At 43.8% G+C, this 17713-nt stretch overlaps 1 protein-coding gene across 4 annotated transcripts in view; it reads left to right on the top strand.

Moving 5' to 3' along the window:
* The window catches only part of LOC124593354 (hydroxyacylglutathione hydrolase, mitochondrial), a 113165-nt gene that overhangs the window by 31840 nt on the left and 63612 nt on the right, over positions 1-17713 (top strand). For all 4 annotated transcript variants that reach the window (XM_047131920.1, XM_047131921.1, XM_047131923.1 and 1 more), the window contains exon 3: positions 15316-15437. In XM_047131920.1, coding sequence (XP_046987876.1) covers positions 15316-15437 — 122 coding nt within the window. The remainder of the gene's footprint in view (positions 1-15315; positions 15438-17713) is intronic.

Here is a 17713-nt window from a genome sequence, read left to right as displayed (position 1 = left end):
CTTTGCCAGCAACATTTTGATTCTATCAGAGAGGGCTAAGGACTTGGAAGAGCAGTTTAACAGAATTGATAGTCTCTTGAAATGAAGTTATAAGATGAGCCTCAATTACAATAAAGAAAGTGCAATTGAATGTAGCTGAATTAAATCAGATGATCCTGAGGAGATTAGCATAGGAAATGTGACAAAAGTAGTAAATCAGTTTTGCTATTTTGGCAACACAGCTGACAGCAGCAGAGGTAGATAGGCTATAAAATTCAAACTGGCAATAACAAGAAAAACATTTCTGAAAATGAGAAGTTTGTTAAATTCAAACATAAATTTAAGTGTTAGAAAGTCATCTCTGCAGCTATTTGTGGGAAGCGTAGCCTTGTATGGAAGTGAAATTTATACAATAAGCAGTTCAAACAAGAAGAGAATTCAATCTTTTGAAATGTAGGGGAAAATTAGTTGCTTGGATCAGATAACTAGTTAGGAGGAACTGGATCCATTGTAACAATGCACGAACACAGTGTCAGAATTCCCACCATCCAACTTTTAGTCTGCTCCCACATGTATACTAAGACAATGAATGACATAGTATTAGTACAAACACACATAAACAAGGAGAACATTACATTAAGGCACAATCTAAAAGTGAAGTATAACTTTGACAGATAAACATTATAGTGGCTGAGCTCCCAGTGCACCGGCTTACATAAGACTGTTTTGCTGATTTGGGGTGGCCTCTTTAGGCTGGCCATGGAGGCACGCACTGTTTAATTATGCATACATACTGTCTAGGTTTATTAGACTCCTTCCCCCTTGGGGAAAAATATTCATTGTGGCGACGTCTATGTCATCATTGGAAGGGACGACTGCTGGTTCAGGTGTCATGTCATCATTGCAGGAGAATACATTCTGAAATGGCGCAGGTGTGGACAGGTGTAGCACCCACTCCCTTACAAGAAAATGTGAGGAAGTGCAGGGACAGTAGAGAAAACAAAGGTGGTAGCTGCGGTGACGAACTATGGAGGTGCAGGTGGCCCAGCACTAACTACTCTCCGTGGTGACAGCGGCACCCAGAATAAAGATGGCTCAGGAGCCGTAGGGAATGCGGACCACACCAGGGGGGCCAGCGCAGATGGTTGAGGTAGCTGCACCAGTGGTGGAGTCTCTGGCATGTGGTCGGTCATAGTGTCATGCCACGATGTCATTGGAGATGCACATGATGCAGAGGCAGCAGCCTCGGTAGTGATAGATGGCCACTTGTATCCACTGGCCAAACCTGCGGGCCCAGATGGCAGCAGCCTCGGTAGTGATAGATGGCCACTTGTATCCACTGGCCAAACCTGCGGGCCCAGATGGCAGAGCCTGGACAGAACCACTGTGAGGCGAATGCTTGTGCGTGGCTGAAAGTCTGCCAGAGCAGATGAAGCAGTGTATGGGGCTGATGCCCATGAATCATCTCCATTGGGCTACAGTCACCAATGGGAGGGAAGCTATATGAGCCCAAGGACCTGCTGAGGGCTTCCCCGGGAGAAGGTATTGTATTAAATTCTTTCATCTGAGTTTTGAAAGTACGGACCAGCCATTCCATCTCACCATTCGACTGAGGATGAAATGGAAGGGTCTTAACAAGGTGGGTGCCACTCTTTGTACAAAAATCTTCAAAATCCTGAGTCACAGGATGTGGACCGTTGTCCTTCACGTGTGTCATTGCAAGGAACAAATCTTTGCAAAGACCATCAGTAGCTGCCGTGGATGTCAATGGGCAATGAACCACATAAGGAAACACTGACAAAGTGTTAACTACTGCAAGCAAAAGGACTAATGAAGGGAGCCACAAAATCAGCATGAATATGCTCCCAGGTGCACTGGCGCACTGGCAATGGGGAAAGAGCGTCCTGTGCTGCCACTTGTTGAATGATGTACTCTGAGCAGGTTTCCCCCTGAGGGTCTGGGGTAAGAATAGGCCCCAGGTATTCCTGCCTGTCGTAAGAGGCAACTAAAAGGAGTCCCTCCCCCTCAAGGGGGTAGTTTGCGCCTGCGTCCAGAGACGGACGGTTCAACTACTTACATTTGTGGTCATTTTGGTTTTTCGCTTATTCTAGTTTCTTCCTTCCTTTGCTTGTTTCCTTTCTTTATCCTTCTCCCTCTCTCACTGTCTTCCTTCCTTTTTACCTTGCCTTCTTCTCCTTGCCTTCTTGTCCACCCTATAGTCTCCGTCTCGGCGTTTGAGACAGTCTGTCCTTTCTCTCCCTCTCTCCCTTTTTTTTTTCCTATTCTTCTTTCTTTCCTGTGCGTGCCTGAAGGCCGACCCACGCTTTCGCACGCGTAGCCGGTGACGGGCTAAAGCGTAATTCCCCGTCCTGGGTAGACAAGTAGGGCCCGTGTGTACCCCCTGGTAAAGGCCAGGCCCGGGCAGGGGTGATTGCCTGAGCTGACACCTTCCAACCATCCCGATTGGCCCCTCCATCTGTTGTTGGGAGGTGTGACCTGAGGTGTAAACATTCACATAAGGTGGGAGCGCCCTCTGAGAGGGTCCCCACAAGGAAGGAGTGCACCATCGGAGACGCTGGCAATTATGGGGGATTCATCTGCAATGGATTTCTCTTCTTCTTCTTCTCTCTCGACTTCTGCCCAAAAATGGAAACTTGACCAGCCACCAGTGACAAAAGTACTATCGCCTGCCCCAAAGTTTCTAGATCTGAGGACGGAAAGGATTTTTCATCTGTCAACCATTTTGTTATTCAGAAGGGCGTAGATGCCATAGCCAGACCTGTCAAGCCTAGTACCAGGATGCATAACGGTACTTTGTTGTTGGAAACTGAGAGCGCCTTTCAGGCACAAAAACTCCTTAGGGCCACACTCCTGTACACGTTCCCTGTCCAGGTGGAGGCTCACCGCACTTTGAATTCGTCGCGTGGTGTGGTATCTACCAGATCACTCGACGGATCGACTGATGAGGAGATTCAGTCTTTCCTCGCTGAGCAGGACGTGACGGCTGTCCATAGGGTCATGAAAAAGTTCGACAATGACCTTGTACTGACCTGGACAGTTTTCTTGACCTTTGATAGTGTTCAGCTGCCGTCGCACATGAAAGCAGGCTATGAGGTTATTTCTGTTCGCCCCTATGTCCTGACACCCTGTAACATTATGTGGTTGCCTTATCTTTTTAAATCATTCACTAATCGAGCAGTCACTCGACAACAGCTACAGTTAGCAAATAATGTTGCGAGAATGTAAAAGGTGAACGACCTGTGACGTAACTTGTTTATTGTCGAAGCGCCGTCAGAGATGCAGTGAGTTATTGACTTTGAAAACCGCGGCGTGAAAAATGGACAGAAGAAGAACACTTTTACACAATTTTTTTTGATGTACGAGATATATTCTCGATGAACACTTACTCATTCTTCTCTTGTCTCTTGTGTCGGACGCGCATGTCTTGCCGCCGTATTATTATCGTTAAAAATAATATTATTTTAGTGTAAAGTAAAAGTGCAATACTGCATAGCAGTAAATTTATTGTGCGACGTGTATGTGAAAACGTCAAAGGAATTATTTTCATTACGAGAAGAGAAGTGCCAGTCAAAACGGCATCCATGTTAAATCCTTCATTGCAGTGTAAGTTCATCTATTAATTGCCATAAATTCAGAGTTAAATGGAACTGGTGTATGGACTATTTATTTAATATAGAATCTATGTCTCACTCCTTCATGAAGTTACATAATTTTCGTTATGTTTCTGCCAAATAGAGAGTTCACAGTCATGAATTCTTTCGTCGAAATCGGACGGAAGTTGTATGTGGCGAAATATTTTCTCCGTGCCATATTCTACTGGTAAATGCATTATAAACTACGGTCCCTTAGGAAATTCATGTTGAGCTATCCAAAAATAATTATATTTTGAATAGGCATTTACTCTCCTCTGCAATGCAACTTCCGACTGATCAGACGATCCAACAAGAAACAGCCGCACACGGTCGGCGTTCGCAAATATATTTCCACCGCTGATTGTAGCTATATGTTACAGCACAAAAGTAAACATATTGTTACAATTAGCAACTACGAATGGGGACATTTATAACTGTATGTTTATGTATACACATTACGTAAACATATCGGTATAACCTACACGCGTTGCTACCAGTGTCAGCATTTTAAACACACCCGCCAATCTTGTTCTAATGCGGCTAAATGCGTCACTCGTGGCAGGGACGCCCATGAGGGTGACTGTCCATCTCTGTCTCTTCGTTGTGTGAACTGTCAGGGTGACCATGCAGCGTCCTCTTGGGACTGTCCCATCTACAAGGCTGAACACTGTATACAGGAAATTCGGGTCAAAGAGAAAATGTCCACCTCGGCTGCTCACAAGCTTTTTGCTAGTAGGGAGCCCACGCTGCTCCCAGCGGGGAAATACAGTACCATCCTCGCCTCTCCTCGGCCTACCAGGGAGGTATCGACGCAGACATGCGATCTGACCTCCGTTCGGCCAGTGCTGAGATCGCCCGGTCAACGTCTCCTCTTCCTCCCATCACCCCTAAGACACAAGCACCTTCATCAGCTTCTGCCAAGACTAAGACCCAGAAGTCAGATGCATGGGCCTTCAAGAAAGAACCGTCCCGTGAAGACTTCTTACGTACCCCGAACTCCCAGCCATCGACCAGTACTTCGACTAAATGACCTTGCAAGAAGGCTCATAGGAAGAAAAGTTCTTCTCCACCACGGTGCATTTCTTCTCCTGTAACACCCAGCAGTTGCTGCCCCAGGCCATCATCCGTTTCGCCTGGCCGCATCACTGGTAGCTGAACCTCTGGCCATTCACAGGCGGAGGAAGCTCCCCCTCCCAACCATCTTAACATGGTGGCCGATGAACCTATTGAAAAAATGGATGATGACTCTCCTCCTATTGATAGCGACAGCAGTGCTTGCTCGAAGCCAGGCCCTCAGTGGCCCTTGAGGTGACCCCTTCTTGCTTCTCCTTTTTGATTTTCTTCCCACAATGCCACTTCTTCATTGGAATATTCGCGGCATTCACTCCAACCGAGAGGACTTAAAGTTGCTGCTACGCTTGCACTGTCCGCTCGTAGTAGCTCTCCAGGAAATGAAGCTACGCCCATGCGATCGTATTGACTTGGCACACTATACCTCTGTGCGTTTTGACCTACCCCCTGTGGCAGGTATTCCGGCTCATGGAGGGGTTATGTTGCTGGTCCGGGATGATATCTACTACAATCCCATCACATTGCACACCGATCTGCAGGCAGTTGCTGTCTGCATTACTCTCCTCACTTTCACATTTTCCATTTGTACTGTTTACACTCCATCGTCATCTGCCGTTACTAGGGCAGACATGATGCAAATTATTGCTCAGCTACCTGCACCATTTTTGTTGTCTGCCCATCCCCTTTGGGGCTCTCCAGCATCCTGCCCGAGAGGCTCCCTGTTAGCAGACCTTTTCAACTACCTCAATCTTGTCTGCTTCAATACTGGCGCCCCTACTTTTCTTTCGGACACAACTCATACCTATTCCCATTTAGACCTCTCTATATGTACTACCCAACTTGCACGTTGGTTTGAGTGGTAAGTTCTTCCTGATATGTATTTGAGCGACCACTTCCCTTGTATTATCCATCTCCTGCATCATACCCCATCTCCATGCTCAACTTGTTGGAACATCTCCAAAGCAGACCGGGGGGTCTTCTCTTCCAGGGCGACATTTCAGGATCAAAACGTCGCAAGCTGCGATAGTCAGGTTGCACACCTCACGGAAGTCATTCTCGCTGCTGCTGAATATTCCATCCCTCATACTACCTCTTCTCCACGTCATGTACCGGTCCCCTGGTGGACCACAGCATGCAGAGACGCTATACGTGCTCGTCAACGTGCTTTACGCATCTTTAAACACCACCCTATGATGGCGATTTGTATTAAATATAAATGATTACATGCGCAGTGTCGTTGTGCTATTAAAGAAAGCAAGAAAGCCAGCTGGGCTGCTTTCACAAGCTCCTTCAACAGTTTTACTCCTTCTTCTGTTGTCTGGGGTAGCCTGCGCCGGCTATCTGGCACTAAGGTCCACTCACCAGTTTCTGGCTTGACGGTCACGAATGACGTCCTTGTGGCCCCTGAGGATGTCTCCAATGCCTTCAGTCGATTTTTCGCAGAGGTTTCGAGCTCCGCTCATTACCACTCTGCCATCCTCCCCCAAAAACAGGCAGAAGAGGCAAGGCCACCTAACTTCCGCTCCTCGAATCATGAAAGTTATAATGCCTCATTCACCATGCAGGAACTCGAAAGTGCACTTGCCCGGTCACGGTCCTCCACTCCGGGGCTCTGATTCTATTCATATTCAGATGCTGAAGAACCTTTCTCCTGCTGGTAAAGGTTTTCTTCTTCGTACTTATAATTGCATCTGGATTGAGGGTCATGTTCCCACATGCTGGTGCGAATCTATTGTTGTCCCGATTCCTAAGCCAGGGAAGGACAAGCACTTGCCTTCCAGTTACAGACCCATTTCCCTTACCAGCTGTGTCTGTAAGGTTATGTAACGAATGGTTAACTCTCGTTTGGTTTGGCTGCTCGAATCTCGATGCCTACTTACCAATGTACAATGTGGATTTCGTAGGCACCACTCTGCTGTTGACCATCTGGTTACCTTGTCTACCTTCATTATGAATAACTTCTTGTGGAAGCGCCAGACAGTGGCTGTGTTCTTTGATTTGGAGAAGGCTTACGACACATGTTGGAGGGCGGGCATTCTCCACACCATGCATACATTGGGGCCTTCATGGTCGCCTCCCTCTTTTTATTCGCGCATTTTTAATGGATCGGAAGTTCAGGGTATGTGTGGGCTCTGTTTTGTCCGACGCCTTTCGCCAGGAGAATGGGGTGCCACAGGGCTCAGTTTTGAGTGTCGCTCTCTTCGCCATAGCGATCAATCCAATAATGGATTGCCTCCCAGCTAATGTACAGGCTCCCTTTTCATAGACGATTTTACCATCTACTGCAGCGCTTAGCGTACATGTTTCCTGGAGCGCTGTCTTCAGCATTGTCTTGACTGTCTTTACTCCTGGAGTGTCGCCAATGGTGTGCGTATTTCTGCCGAAAAGACGGTCTGTATTAACTTCTGGCACTATAAAGAGTTTCTCCCACCATCCTTACATCTCGGTCCCGTTGCTCTCCCATTCGTGGAGACAACAAAATTTTTAGGTCTGACATTTGACAGGAAACTTAGCTGGTCTCCACATGTGTCATATTTGGCTGCCTGTTGTACCCGTTCCCTAAATGTCCTTTGTGTTCTCACCCGTACGTCGTGGGGAGCGGATCGAACCGTCCTACTTCACCTATATCGGTCGATTGTCCACTCAAAGCTGGATTATGGGAGCTTTGTATACTCCTCTGCACGGCCGTCCATCTTAACGCCGCCTCATCTCTGTACAACATTCGGGGTTACGTCTTGCGATCGGAGTGTTCTATACTAGTCCCGTCGAGAGTCTTCATGCTGAAGCCGGTGAATTGCGACTAACCTACTGGTGCGATATACTGCTTTGTCGGTATGCCTGTCGGCTATTATCAATGCCCGACCACCCGTCTTATCGTTCCTTTTTTGACAACTCTCTCGACCGTCAATACGGGTTGTATGTATCTGCCCTGCTACCACCTGGAGTTCGCTTTTGTCGCCTCCTTCAGCAACTTGATTTTCCACCCCCTGCAACCTTTCGAGTGGGCGAGAGCCAAACGCCACTTTGGTTCCAGGCTCAGGTTCGCGTTCAGCTTGACCTCAGATCGGTCCCAAAGGAGATTACCACAGCTTCGGTTTACTGCTCGCGGTTTGTTGAACTTCGTTTGAAGTTCATTAATACGATCTTCATTTACATAGATGGCTCTAAGACCAATGACGGTGTTGGGTGTTCTTTTAGTGTCGAGGCACGCAGTTTCAAATACCGGCTCCATGGCCATTGTTCAGTCTTCACAGCTAAGCTATTTGCCCTCTATCAGGCTGTTCTTTACATCCGCTGCCACTGACATTCTGCTTATGTCATCTGCTCTGATTCCCTGAGTGCCATCCAGAGCCTCAGTGATCCGTATCCGGTTCACCCTTTCGTCCGCAGCTGGCAGACGACGGTTCTCTGGTTACCTTTATGTGGGTTCCTGGCCATGTCGATATCCCTGGAAACGAAGCTGCAGATGCCGCGGCCAAGGTTGCGGTCCTCCAGCCTCGGACAACTTCTTGTTGTGTGCCTTCATCTGATGTTAGCAGGGTCATTTGTCAGCGCATTTTACCGCTGTGGCATGCCAATTGGTCTGCACTTACTGAAAACAAGTTTCGGGCCGTGAAACCTCTCCCCACAGCTTGGACGACCTCTTCACGCCCTTCTCAGTGGGAGGAGGTCGTTTTGGCCCGGTTACGGATTGGACACTTCCGGTTCAGCCACCACCATCTGCTGACGGCTGTGCTGGCGCCATTCTGCCCATGTGGGCAATTGCTGACGGTACGCCACATTTTAACGTCCTGTCGAAATTTTAATACACTGTGCATTGATTTTGGCCTGCCGTGTACTCTGGATGACATTTTAGCGGATGACCCAGGAGCAGCTTCTCGCGTTCTTCGTTTTATCCACTTGACAAACCTCTCTAAGGACATTTGATTATGCTGTTTTCTTTTAATCCCTTGCTTGTTACTGTGCCTTTTATAGTGTTGTCCTTTTCAGTTGCTGTTTTAACATTGTGCCTCACAGTGCATTCATAATTTAGTCTGGGCGCTAATGACCACTGTACCACTGTAGTTGGGCACTCTAAAACCACAAAAAAAATTCCAAGCAGGTTGATACAACACGAGAGATCTAATTGTCAATACCTCGGCCAGCAATTCTGTACAAGTAATAGCCCAGGGGTTCAGGTGGAGAAGGTGCATAACATCCCACTGCAATGCAGATAGGATCACAACCGTGGGGCCAACTCCTCAATAGGCACCAGAAATACACCAACCAGAATGTAGAGGTGGTGGCAGAGAGCATAATAATTATGCAAGGAATCTGATGTCCAGTCCGTTGTTTATCTAGTCAGCCATGGTGGACAAACTGAACGACCTGACAGCCACCAAATCATAGAATTTGGAAACCATCCACAATGTTTTGGGCTTCGACATCTGAATGGAAACTCAACAGTTCATCCTGATCAAATGCTGTACTGGGACCAGTTGGCAGCCGAGAAAGAGCATCCACATTAACCTGTTGCACCATGGTGCGGAAATGAATCTTGTAGTTATAGTGAGACAAAAAAAGAGCTCAGCATTTGCAGGTGGGGATGGGTCACTTTTTCTGGTTGAGATGCTCAAGGATGGAAAAGAGAAACCAGAGGTTTTTATCAGTAATCAAATTAAATTTAGAACTGTATATGAAAATATTAAATTTTTTAGTGTGTACACAATAGCAAGAGTTTCTTTTTCTATCTGAGTCGCACTGTTGCACCTGATTCAGGGTTTTAAAAGACTACACAGTAAGGTGTTTGGAACCATCCACATATTTGTGCACAAGAACAGCCAAAAGGCCATATTGGGAGGAGTCTGTGGCCAAAACGAGGATCTGGCCTGCTTGGAAGATGACAAAGCAAGATGCTTAGTGCTTCAACATGGTGAAAGCACAATCACGGGCATGCCACCAGTTGAAAAGAACTTCTTTATGTAAGAGAGCATTAAGGGGCCTAGCCATAGTGGCTGCATCAGGACGAAATTTATGGTAACATAAAATCTTTCTGAGAAAACCCTGCAACTCTTTGACATCGGTAGGACGCGGCAAAGCCGCAAAGGCATTGACATGCTGGCGCACAGGCTTTATGCCAGCCTGTGAGACTTCCAGACTGAGATAGACAATAGATGGCTGAAAAAAAATCATGATTTGTCCAAGTTATACTTTAACCTGGTAGCCTGCAGCACCATGAACAAGCCACAAATATTCTGCAAATGTTTGTCTATTGAGGAACTGGAGACCACAATATCATCCAGGCAACCCAGCACGGAGATCATGAGTTGCCCCAAAAGCTGTTGGAAAATAGCAGGGACACTAGCCACATGAACGGCAGGTGCTGGTATTAGTATAGCCCAAAGTGGGCATTCACTTTGAGAATCCATTTAGAATCATCATCCAGATGTAGTTGCAAGTAGGCTTCTGAGAACTCTATTTCGGGAAAAAATGCTGGTCCCTGGAAAGCTGTGGTAGGAGTTCATCCTGACAGGGTAAGGAGTAGGTATCAAAAATAGACAGTGAATTTACAGTCTTTTTAAAATCATCAAAAAGGTGAGGCTTGCCATTACGTTTTGCAACAGTTGCTAACGGAGTATACCTTTCACTAGAGGAGACAGGATTGGCAACACCCAAGCAGATGAGGTGATCGGGTTCTGATTTGACTTGTTCTCATAAAGCTATTGGGATTGGGCAGGCACGAAAAAAATGAGGGCATGCCAATAATTTCATTGTGATGTGAGCCTTAAAATTGGTCGCACACACTAAACCTTCCAAAAACAGTGATGAAAATTCCAAGCAGAGAGCATCCAGTTGTTGGCAAGGAACTTGATCAGATAAAAGATGCACTTTGTCAGAAATAGAGGATCTAAAATTTAGAAGGCATCTAACCCAAAAAAGTTTTCAGTGTTGACATCTTCCTCTACTAGACAAGTCAAAGGCCAAACTACACCTGTATACACAGTGTGAGTAGAAGACTGTTCCAGTATGGGTATTTGATGTTTATTGTAACTCACCAACTAACAAGAGAGAGGAGACAATGCTGGTGATCAAAGGTCCACATAGGTTTGAGAATTTAACGAAGTCACTCTCAAATCCATCAGGGGGATGTACTTTGGGTTCCTCTGTGTTTACTGGTTGCCCGGCCTGGCGAGTTGTGACATCACTGGGCAGCTACTACGCTGTGTTCACAGGACTCGCACGTTGTTGCTAGTGCTGTGTTCTTGCTTCCTTGAGTATAGTGCATGACCTGTGGCATATTCTGGTACAAAGTGGTATCTGTTGTAATCGTGCTAGTTATCCACGGTATTTTCCGAGTGAAATGAGCAAAAACACATTGTACTGTGCTGTTGCTAAATACAGCAACTCTGGGCGTAGAACCAAGGGCAATCTTTACTATTGGTTTTGAAAACACTTAGAACTCCAACATGAATGGTTGTGTCATTGTAAACTAGAGAACAGGATCAATATTAAAAATGCAAGGATATGTTCTGAACATGTTCATCCTCAGGATTGCAAACGGGACATGCAGAATGAGTTTTTCCATCTACCTACAAGAAATTTGATGAAGCCAAATGGAGTTCCATCCTACAAAATACGAAATTGACACAGAAATAAACCTGATCACCTGTCACTTATCGGAAGCTCACATGAATGTGAGTGGACATCCATGTCAAAACATTAGAATGGCTGCGTAGCTATTTTCATGTCACAAAACCCAAGCTGTGAGATACATCTTCCTCAAAGATTGTGAAGGAAACTTCATTGAAATGATAAACTACATTTTTGATGTGTTGAATTCAAGATACACCCAAGATCAGAAAGCACCTAATAGAAGTGATTATGGGTTCAGCCTCAGAAGCTAAGAGATTATGAACAGGTTTTTGGAGATTTTCTCAAATATGTGACGATGCGAAGGAAACAGTCTCCTCATTTCAAAAAGGATTTGCTATGTCAATAAATGTGCTTTTTATACTTTTCATAGATGTGAAAAGTGCTGTGGCAACCTACATCCTGACTGCCAGACTGAATCAAGATTCTCGAAAATTTATTTTCTAGAATTCATGGTCTTGGCTCATTTTATAATAACTCGATGCTCTTCAAGGTTCAAAATGAAATTCACTTACTAATTTTGACTGGTAATGCAACAAATATACCTTCATCCCATGGTGCTTGAATTGCAGAGGAAAAAGAGGAAACTTCTGCAGAAGAAACAGCAGGCGAATTCAAGAATTTTATTTCTTGTGAGTTGTTGAAGAAAGTAGCTGACTTGTCACATTACAATACGTCAGATGAAGGTTATTTCCATTGAGATTGTGATCTTAATGAGCTCCAGTGAAGACATTACTCACCAAGTCTTAAAATACTTGGTGGGATACATTGCGTTCAAGTGCAAAAGCATGAACAGTTCATTAGGAATTAAAACAGCAAAATGTCATGTCACTCAAATCTACCAGCCAAACATGAAAGGTGGGCTTACTTCTCCGTCTCATGAGTGGTTTGTTGCAATATTAGATTTCAGAATAATTTTTGCATCTTTTCATGGAGCAAATATTTTGCATTGCAAACGCGTGATGGAAACTTTCATCCAAATGAGATTTTTTTATTAAAGAGCCAAATGGTGTGGTCTCTAGCATATTATTGTGTAAATGTGTGTGAACTATAGCAGCTCATAAGGCTGTAAAGTATTCAGCGTAGCACGTCCTTAAGCCGTAAGTTTTGGTAACAATCATCTACAGCTAAGTTTGGATGTTAACAAGTGTTGTCATCAGTGCTTCTACTGCTTAACGTTTCCTTTTGAATATTTCAAAAACTACTTCTTTCAAATCATCTTGAATATCATCAATGAAATGCTAAAAATGGAATGAAGAGAGACATGAAAAATTGTTTTAAAATGCAAGATTCTCCATTAGTGAGAGCACGACTGCACCAGTGCTGGCTGCCAAGTAATGTAATACGCTACTGACTAATCAGAGTGCACTCGCCGGAGTGGCGTACCTTTCTAGGCTGTGTACCTTGGCACCCACATCTGCTTTCATTTTTAACATTTTGTCCATAAGATGTACTTCAGTACAAAGTTTGTTTGGGGCTACCATCACTTGGAAAATGCTGTCCACATCAGTGTTCATATCTAACGAAGGAGGTTGAAATTTGTCCACTGGCAGAATATGTCCCCCTTTATTTTACAATAATTGCACGTCGCCCAATGCTTTGTGCACATGGCCCACTCATGTTGAACAAAGCAATAAGGGCATGATGGAGGAGAGGCACAAGGCCACTGTTGTGAAGTGGACTGCTGTGGCTGTTTAGCAGAACACTGCCCACTGCACCGAAGAGACTGTGGTTGCATGGCTGCAACATCATCTTCCCCTTGCAATCTAACTGAGTAGCTGAGAAGGAGAAGCAATGGTGGCTACTTTCCACAAACTTCTATCTAATTTCCGGTTTTCCTAGATACTTCAAAAGACTGGACAATGTTCAAAACTGGGATTCGCATATTGTAAAGTGCATTCACAAACTTCTCTATCAGGGGCTAAGTGTTTTGTAACATCATGAACCATGGAATCAAAATATGAGTTTTGGTGAGCTTAAGTAACAAATTGGCAAACAGCTAAGCCCATGATGCTCCACTGCCCAAGCTCTGTATGGCTGTTGCACTAGAACTCAACATGAGCAGCAATAACATGAGTGTATTTACAATGCTAAGTAGAAAGCAGCTGACACATTTCATCGTGAGAGAGATTGGCAGCTTCCTGAAGAGGAACTAGCTGACACAAAAGGTGATAAACATGAAGAGAATCAAAGTCTGACACATGTTGGAGTTGGCAACATCAAAAGCTTGGAAATTTTGCCAAAGATATTTTTCATGTGTGTCCTAGTCTTCTGTGGGATCATCATACAGAGGAAACAAGGGGGGGGGATATGGCTGCATCAGTGGCTGTGAACCCTGGTGCATCAACGATGCTGCCAAATGGTTTTGCGTGATGGCGAGAGCCTGCTGCTGGTTTGTGAGAGCTCACTGCCGTTCACCGAAGTATTGAAGAATTTCTTCCATTGACAAATTGGCCACAGTGAACTGCAAATGAAACAGGTGGAGTGGAATACCACACTTGTTGTCAAAAATATTGTAACAATGCACAAACACAATATCAGAATTCCCACCAACCAACTTTTATTATGCTTCCACGTGAAGGAATATACCAAGACACTGAATGACACAGTAATTAGCACAAATACACATAGCCAAGGAGTACATCAGGGCACAGTCTAACAGTGAAATATGTACAGTGTGCGCCAAATAAAAGTGGCCCGGAGAACAGAGTGCCAGGGTACAAAGAAACACAGCACAGGAAAGGAAATACAATACTAACCTGATGATAGCAGATGTTGAAAGTGACCACTATTCAGATCTTGGCCTTGTTTGGGCGAAGGTGGACTACCGGAATTGCTGCAGTCTCATCTGAAATGTTCTGCTGCAGTTCTTGAAGGCTGAGGGTTGTTGCGATACATCTTGGACTTGAGGGCTCCCCACACAAAGTAATTGCACACTGACAGATCAGGTGATCTGGTGGCCAGCTGCGGCTACGACCATATGACCTCTACTAACAAAGATTGTGTGAATGTGCACCAAGGTTCGGCAGTTGTATGGGCAGTTGCTCCATCCTGTTGGAAGTAACTGTAGGTCTTTTTCTTCTCTGTTAATGTGTAAATTCATGTCCAAGCATGTCCACTCATCAGGGTCACTTTTATTTGTCCCACCCTGTATTTGTCAAGTAAACATTACAGTGACCAAGGACCCAGTATGCCGTCTTACATAAGGTTGTGTCGATGTGAGCAGTCTCTTTAGACCGGCCATGGAGGCATTCGCTGTTTAGTCATGTTACAACAGAATAGCATTGCAAAAAATGACATTTGTAGGACAACTTGACTAAAAGAAGGAATTGGTTTATAGGACATATCCTGAAGCATGAAGGAATTGTCCATTTGGTAGTGAAGGGAACTGTATGGGTTAACAGTTGACGAGGGGGACCAAGGCTTGAATACAGTAAGCAAGTTCAAATGTATATAGGTTGCAGTACCATGCCTGAATGAAGAGGCTTGCATTGGATAGACTAGCATGTAGAGCTGCACCAAACCAATTTTCAGACTCAAGACCACAAAAATCACAAACATTCTATTTTATGGATTGTAGTGTGAATATTTGTAGAAGAATGATTCTAAATACCAATAAATTGCAAGAACATTGCAGAAGGTTATATGTAAAAGACTTCAAATGACAGTTCAATCTAGTCTGTTTATTACATTTTCTTTGAAACTAGTATATCCATTCATACCATCCTTTAGGTCTGTGCTCTGGAAATAGTGTGCAGTTGTTATTCCATGTGTGTTGCAACAATACTACTGTTAATTAGTCTAGAAGTAAAGAGGTTTATACAAGGAAAAATTCAATAGAGATGGATGAATGAGCAAGTAATAAATGTTAAGTTAGGTCTGTGTTCTGTGTAGTAGTTCATTGTTACTTACATTGAACTTTTTACATTTTCTGTGAATTCATTTTATCATTTTTAATTTTTTTCTTTTCTTTTTATTTCAGATTGTGGATGAAGCAACAAAACAAGCAGCTGTTGTTGATCCTGTGGATCCTGACAAAGTACTGCAGGCTGTACAGCAGGAAGGAGTGAATTTAACAACTGTTCTTACAACTCATCATCACTGGTAAAGAAAATGATATTTCTTCATTACATTACAGGAACCTTGTTGTGTGTGAAAAATGACAACACCCAAATGTAATGGATCAAGGCTTGCAGCGGTGGGAAGGGAGAGGGTAGCATATCTGTTACCCAGACTTCTTGTGACATACCTAATTCTTATTGTATAGAAATTTTGTGGCTGAAAAATTAGTATTTGGCAAAGCCTCACACTTGGTAGCAAGAGCGTGCACATACTGTAGCAATGTGTGGACCTACAATGAATCTAAATAGAACACTTGACTTAAATTTGAAAGATGAGATTCACTTAATACTTGTAATGAAACTTATGGCACTTTTCTCATTGTTTTCTTCCGTATCTGTTACATTCATTTCTACACATCAGTCCTGATTAACACACTAACAAACACCAGTACTTGTCTGTTCACTGTTGCCATCCGTTTATGATGAAACACTCCCGTCTCTTCGTAGTTGGTAAACCTACATTAGGATGCACGTTTGCTACACAAACATGAATCTGATGTTACACCTGCTTTCATTTCTCGCTATCAGTCCTCCATTGTAATTGTTACAGACTTTCCCCATCATCTTGACCACTCCCTGAAAAACTGAAAACTTCCAGCTATCTTAAATACAAAATATACTGGGACATTTTATGCCACTGATGGCCCTGCCCCTTAGTCACATGAGTCATGAAAAGCTCATTTGCAAGATATATTCCATGAACCTACTGAGCATATCCTGTTCCATTCCTATCACAAGCATATCTTAACGTTATCAGAGGCAGGACCATCTGTAAAAACAGTCATGGCATATATGAACTCTGCTGCAACTTCTGCTTCTTTTTATGTTTTCAGTATGCCTATTTTTGACTATTCATGCTTCTGTTTCTGTTCTGTTCTTATTTCTAACATGGCGCACTGTCTTGGTTCTAATTTCTCAGATTTTAAAACGTTATCTGTTGCAAGCATTTCATTATTGCATTTCCTCTTCTCCAGTGCTGATGTGACTTCTTTAAATTAGGGTCATCAGTTGCTTTTCTACTTAGATACTGAATAATTTTAGTCGTTCCACTTTGCTGTTTCGCTTATTTTAGCTTAATATCTATGTGAGCATATAGATATTTATCATGAACAACATTTATTTGCTGTAATAATGGAAGCCTGTTAATCGTGATTGTTGTTACTTTTCATGTAGCTACTAGTAGGCATCTTTAGTTTTTAAATCTAGATATTGAGCTGATTTTTGCAAAGGAGTACAGTGGAACTTTGATTATACGTTCTCTGATTCTACATTTCTCATGATCATACACCATAAATTCATAGCCCCTATGAAAAACCCATAAAAGAATGCTAAATATTCTCTAATTTTACGTTCCTTTGTAGTAAGACTCTGCATTCTTGCTCAACGTCTTGCTTGACTTGCTTGTTTTCTTCCTTTTGACATTTGATGTGGATGAACAAGTTGAGTGGCACAAAAGACAGATGGTTTACACCAAGGGTGATGACGGAGTTAGGGGAATATTTTACGCCGTTGTGGAGAGGGGAGACAAGAGAAAAGAAATGCTGATTTAATCCATGATTAGCTTTGCCAACACAATTTGTAACATTTAGCTCCACTGCGCAATTATGATAAAACTACTGCTAGGTTGAGGCAGCAATGGAAAAATCGGACAGTCGATGTGAAGTGTTCCGGTCCGAGCTTACATGTGATGAAGGGGCCCAGCCACCTTGTCTTGTGCCACTTACCACTCAATCTCGTCTTTCTGCATGTATTTCTGATGTACTGTATTCAGTAACAATGTAAATTGTCAACGTTTTAAATTCAAACACTGATTCTCGAAAAACATCCTCATTCAGAACCAACGAAACGTTGACCATTTCCAGCTAACGAGTTCTTACTGGCTGGCGACTTGTTATGTCACCCAGCAGTCAGTGCCGCCACCACACCACACCACACGAACACATGTAAAAATGAGGTAATCGAACCATTTCCCAGTGCACTACTGCCACAAATTATACCTTAAACCACACAGTTTTGAGGATTCTTTGATTTAAGTTCACCTTGAAAATAGAAAAAAATTATAGCTTATGTAGTGAAAACTGTGAAATATGGTGAATACTGCCAGATTATCTCATCTTGGATGTTCGTTTTTCACCTGCAGTCAATAGCTGTATAGCATGGCGACGTCACGCTAATGCAGTGGCTTCTAGTGTATAGAGTGATAAACAGCAAGCTTATTTGGGATCAGTGTAATTAAAACTGATCAGCTTAATAATTCTG

This window comes from Schistocerca americana, chromosome 2 (assembly GCF_021461395.2).
Source record: "Schistocerca americana isolate TAMUIC-IGC-003095 chromosome 2, iqSchAmer2.1, whole genome shotgun sequence".
In the NCBI taxonomy this organism is placed as follows: Eukaryota; Metazoa; Arthropoda; class Insecta; order Orthoptera; family Acrididae; genus Schistocerca; species Schistocerca americana.
The sequence above is the reverse complement of the archived record's forward strand: the minus strand, read 5'-3'. Positions and strand labels throughout refer to the sequence as shown.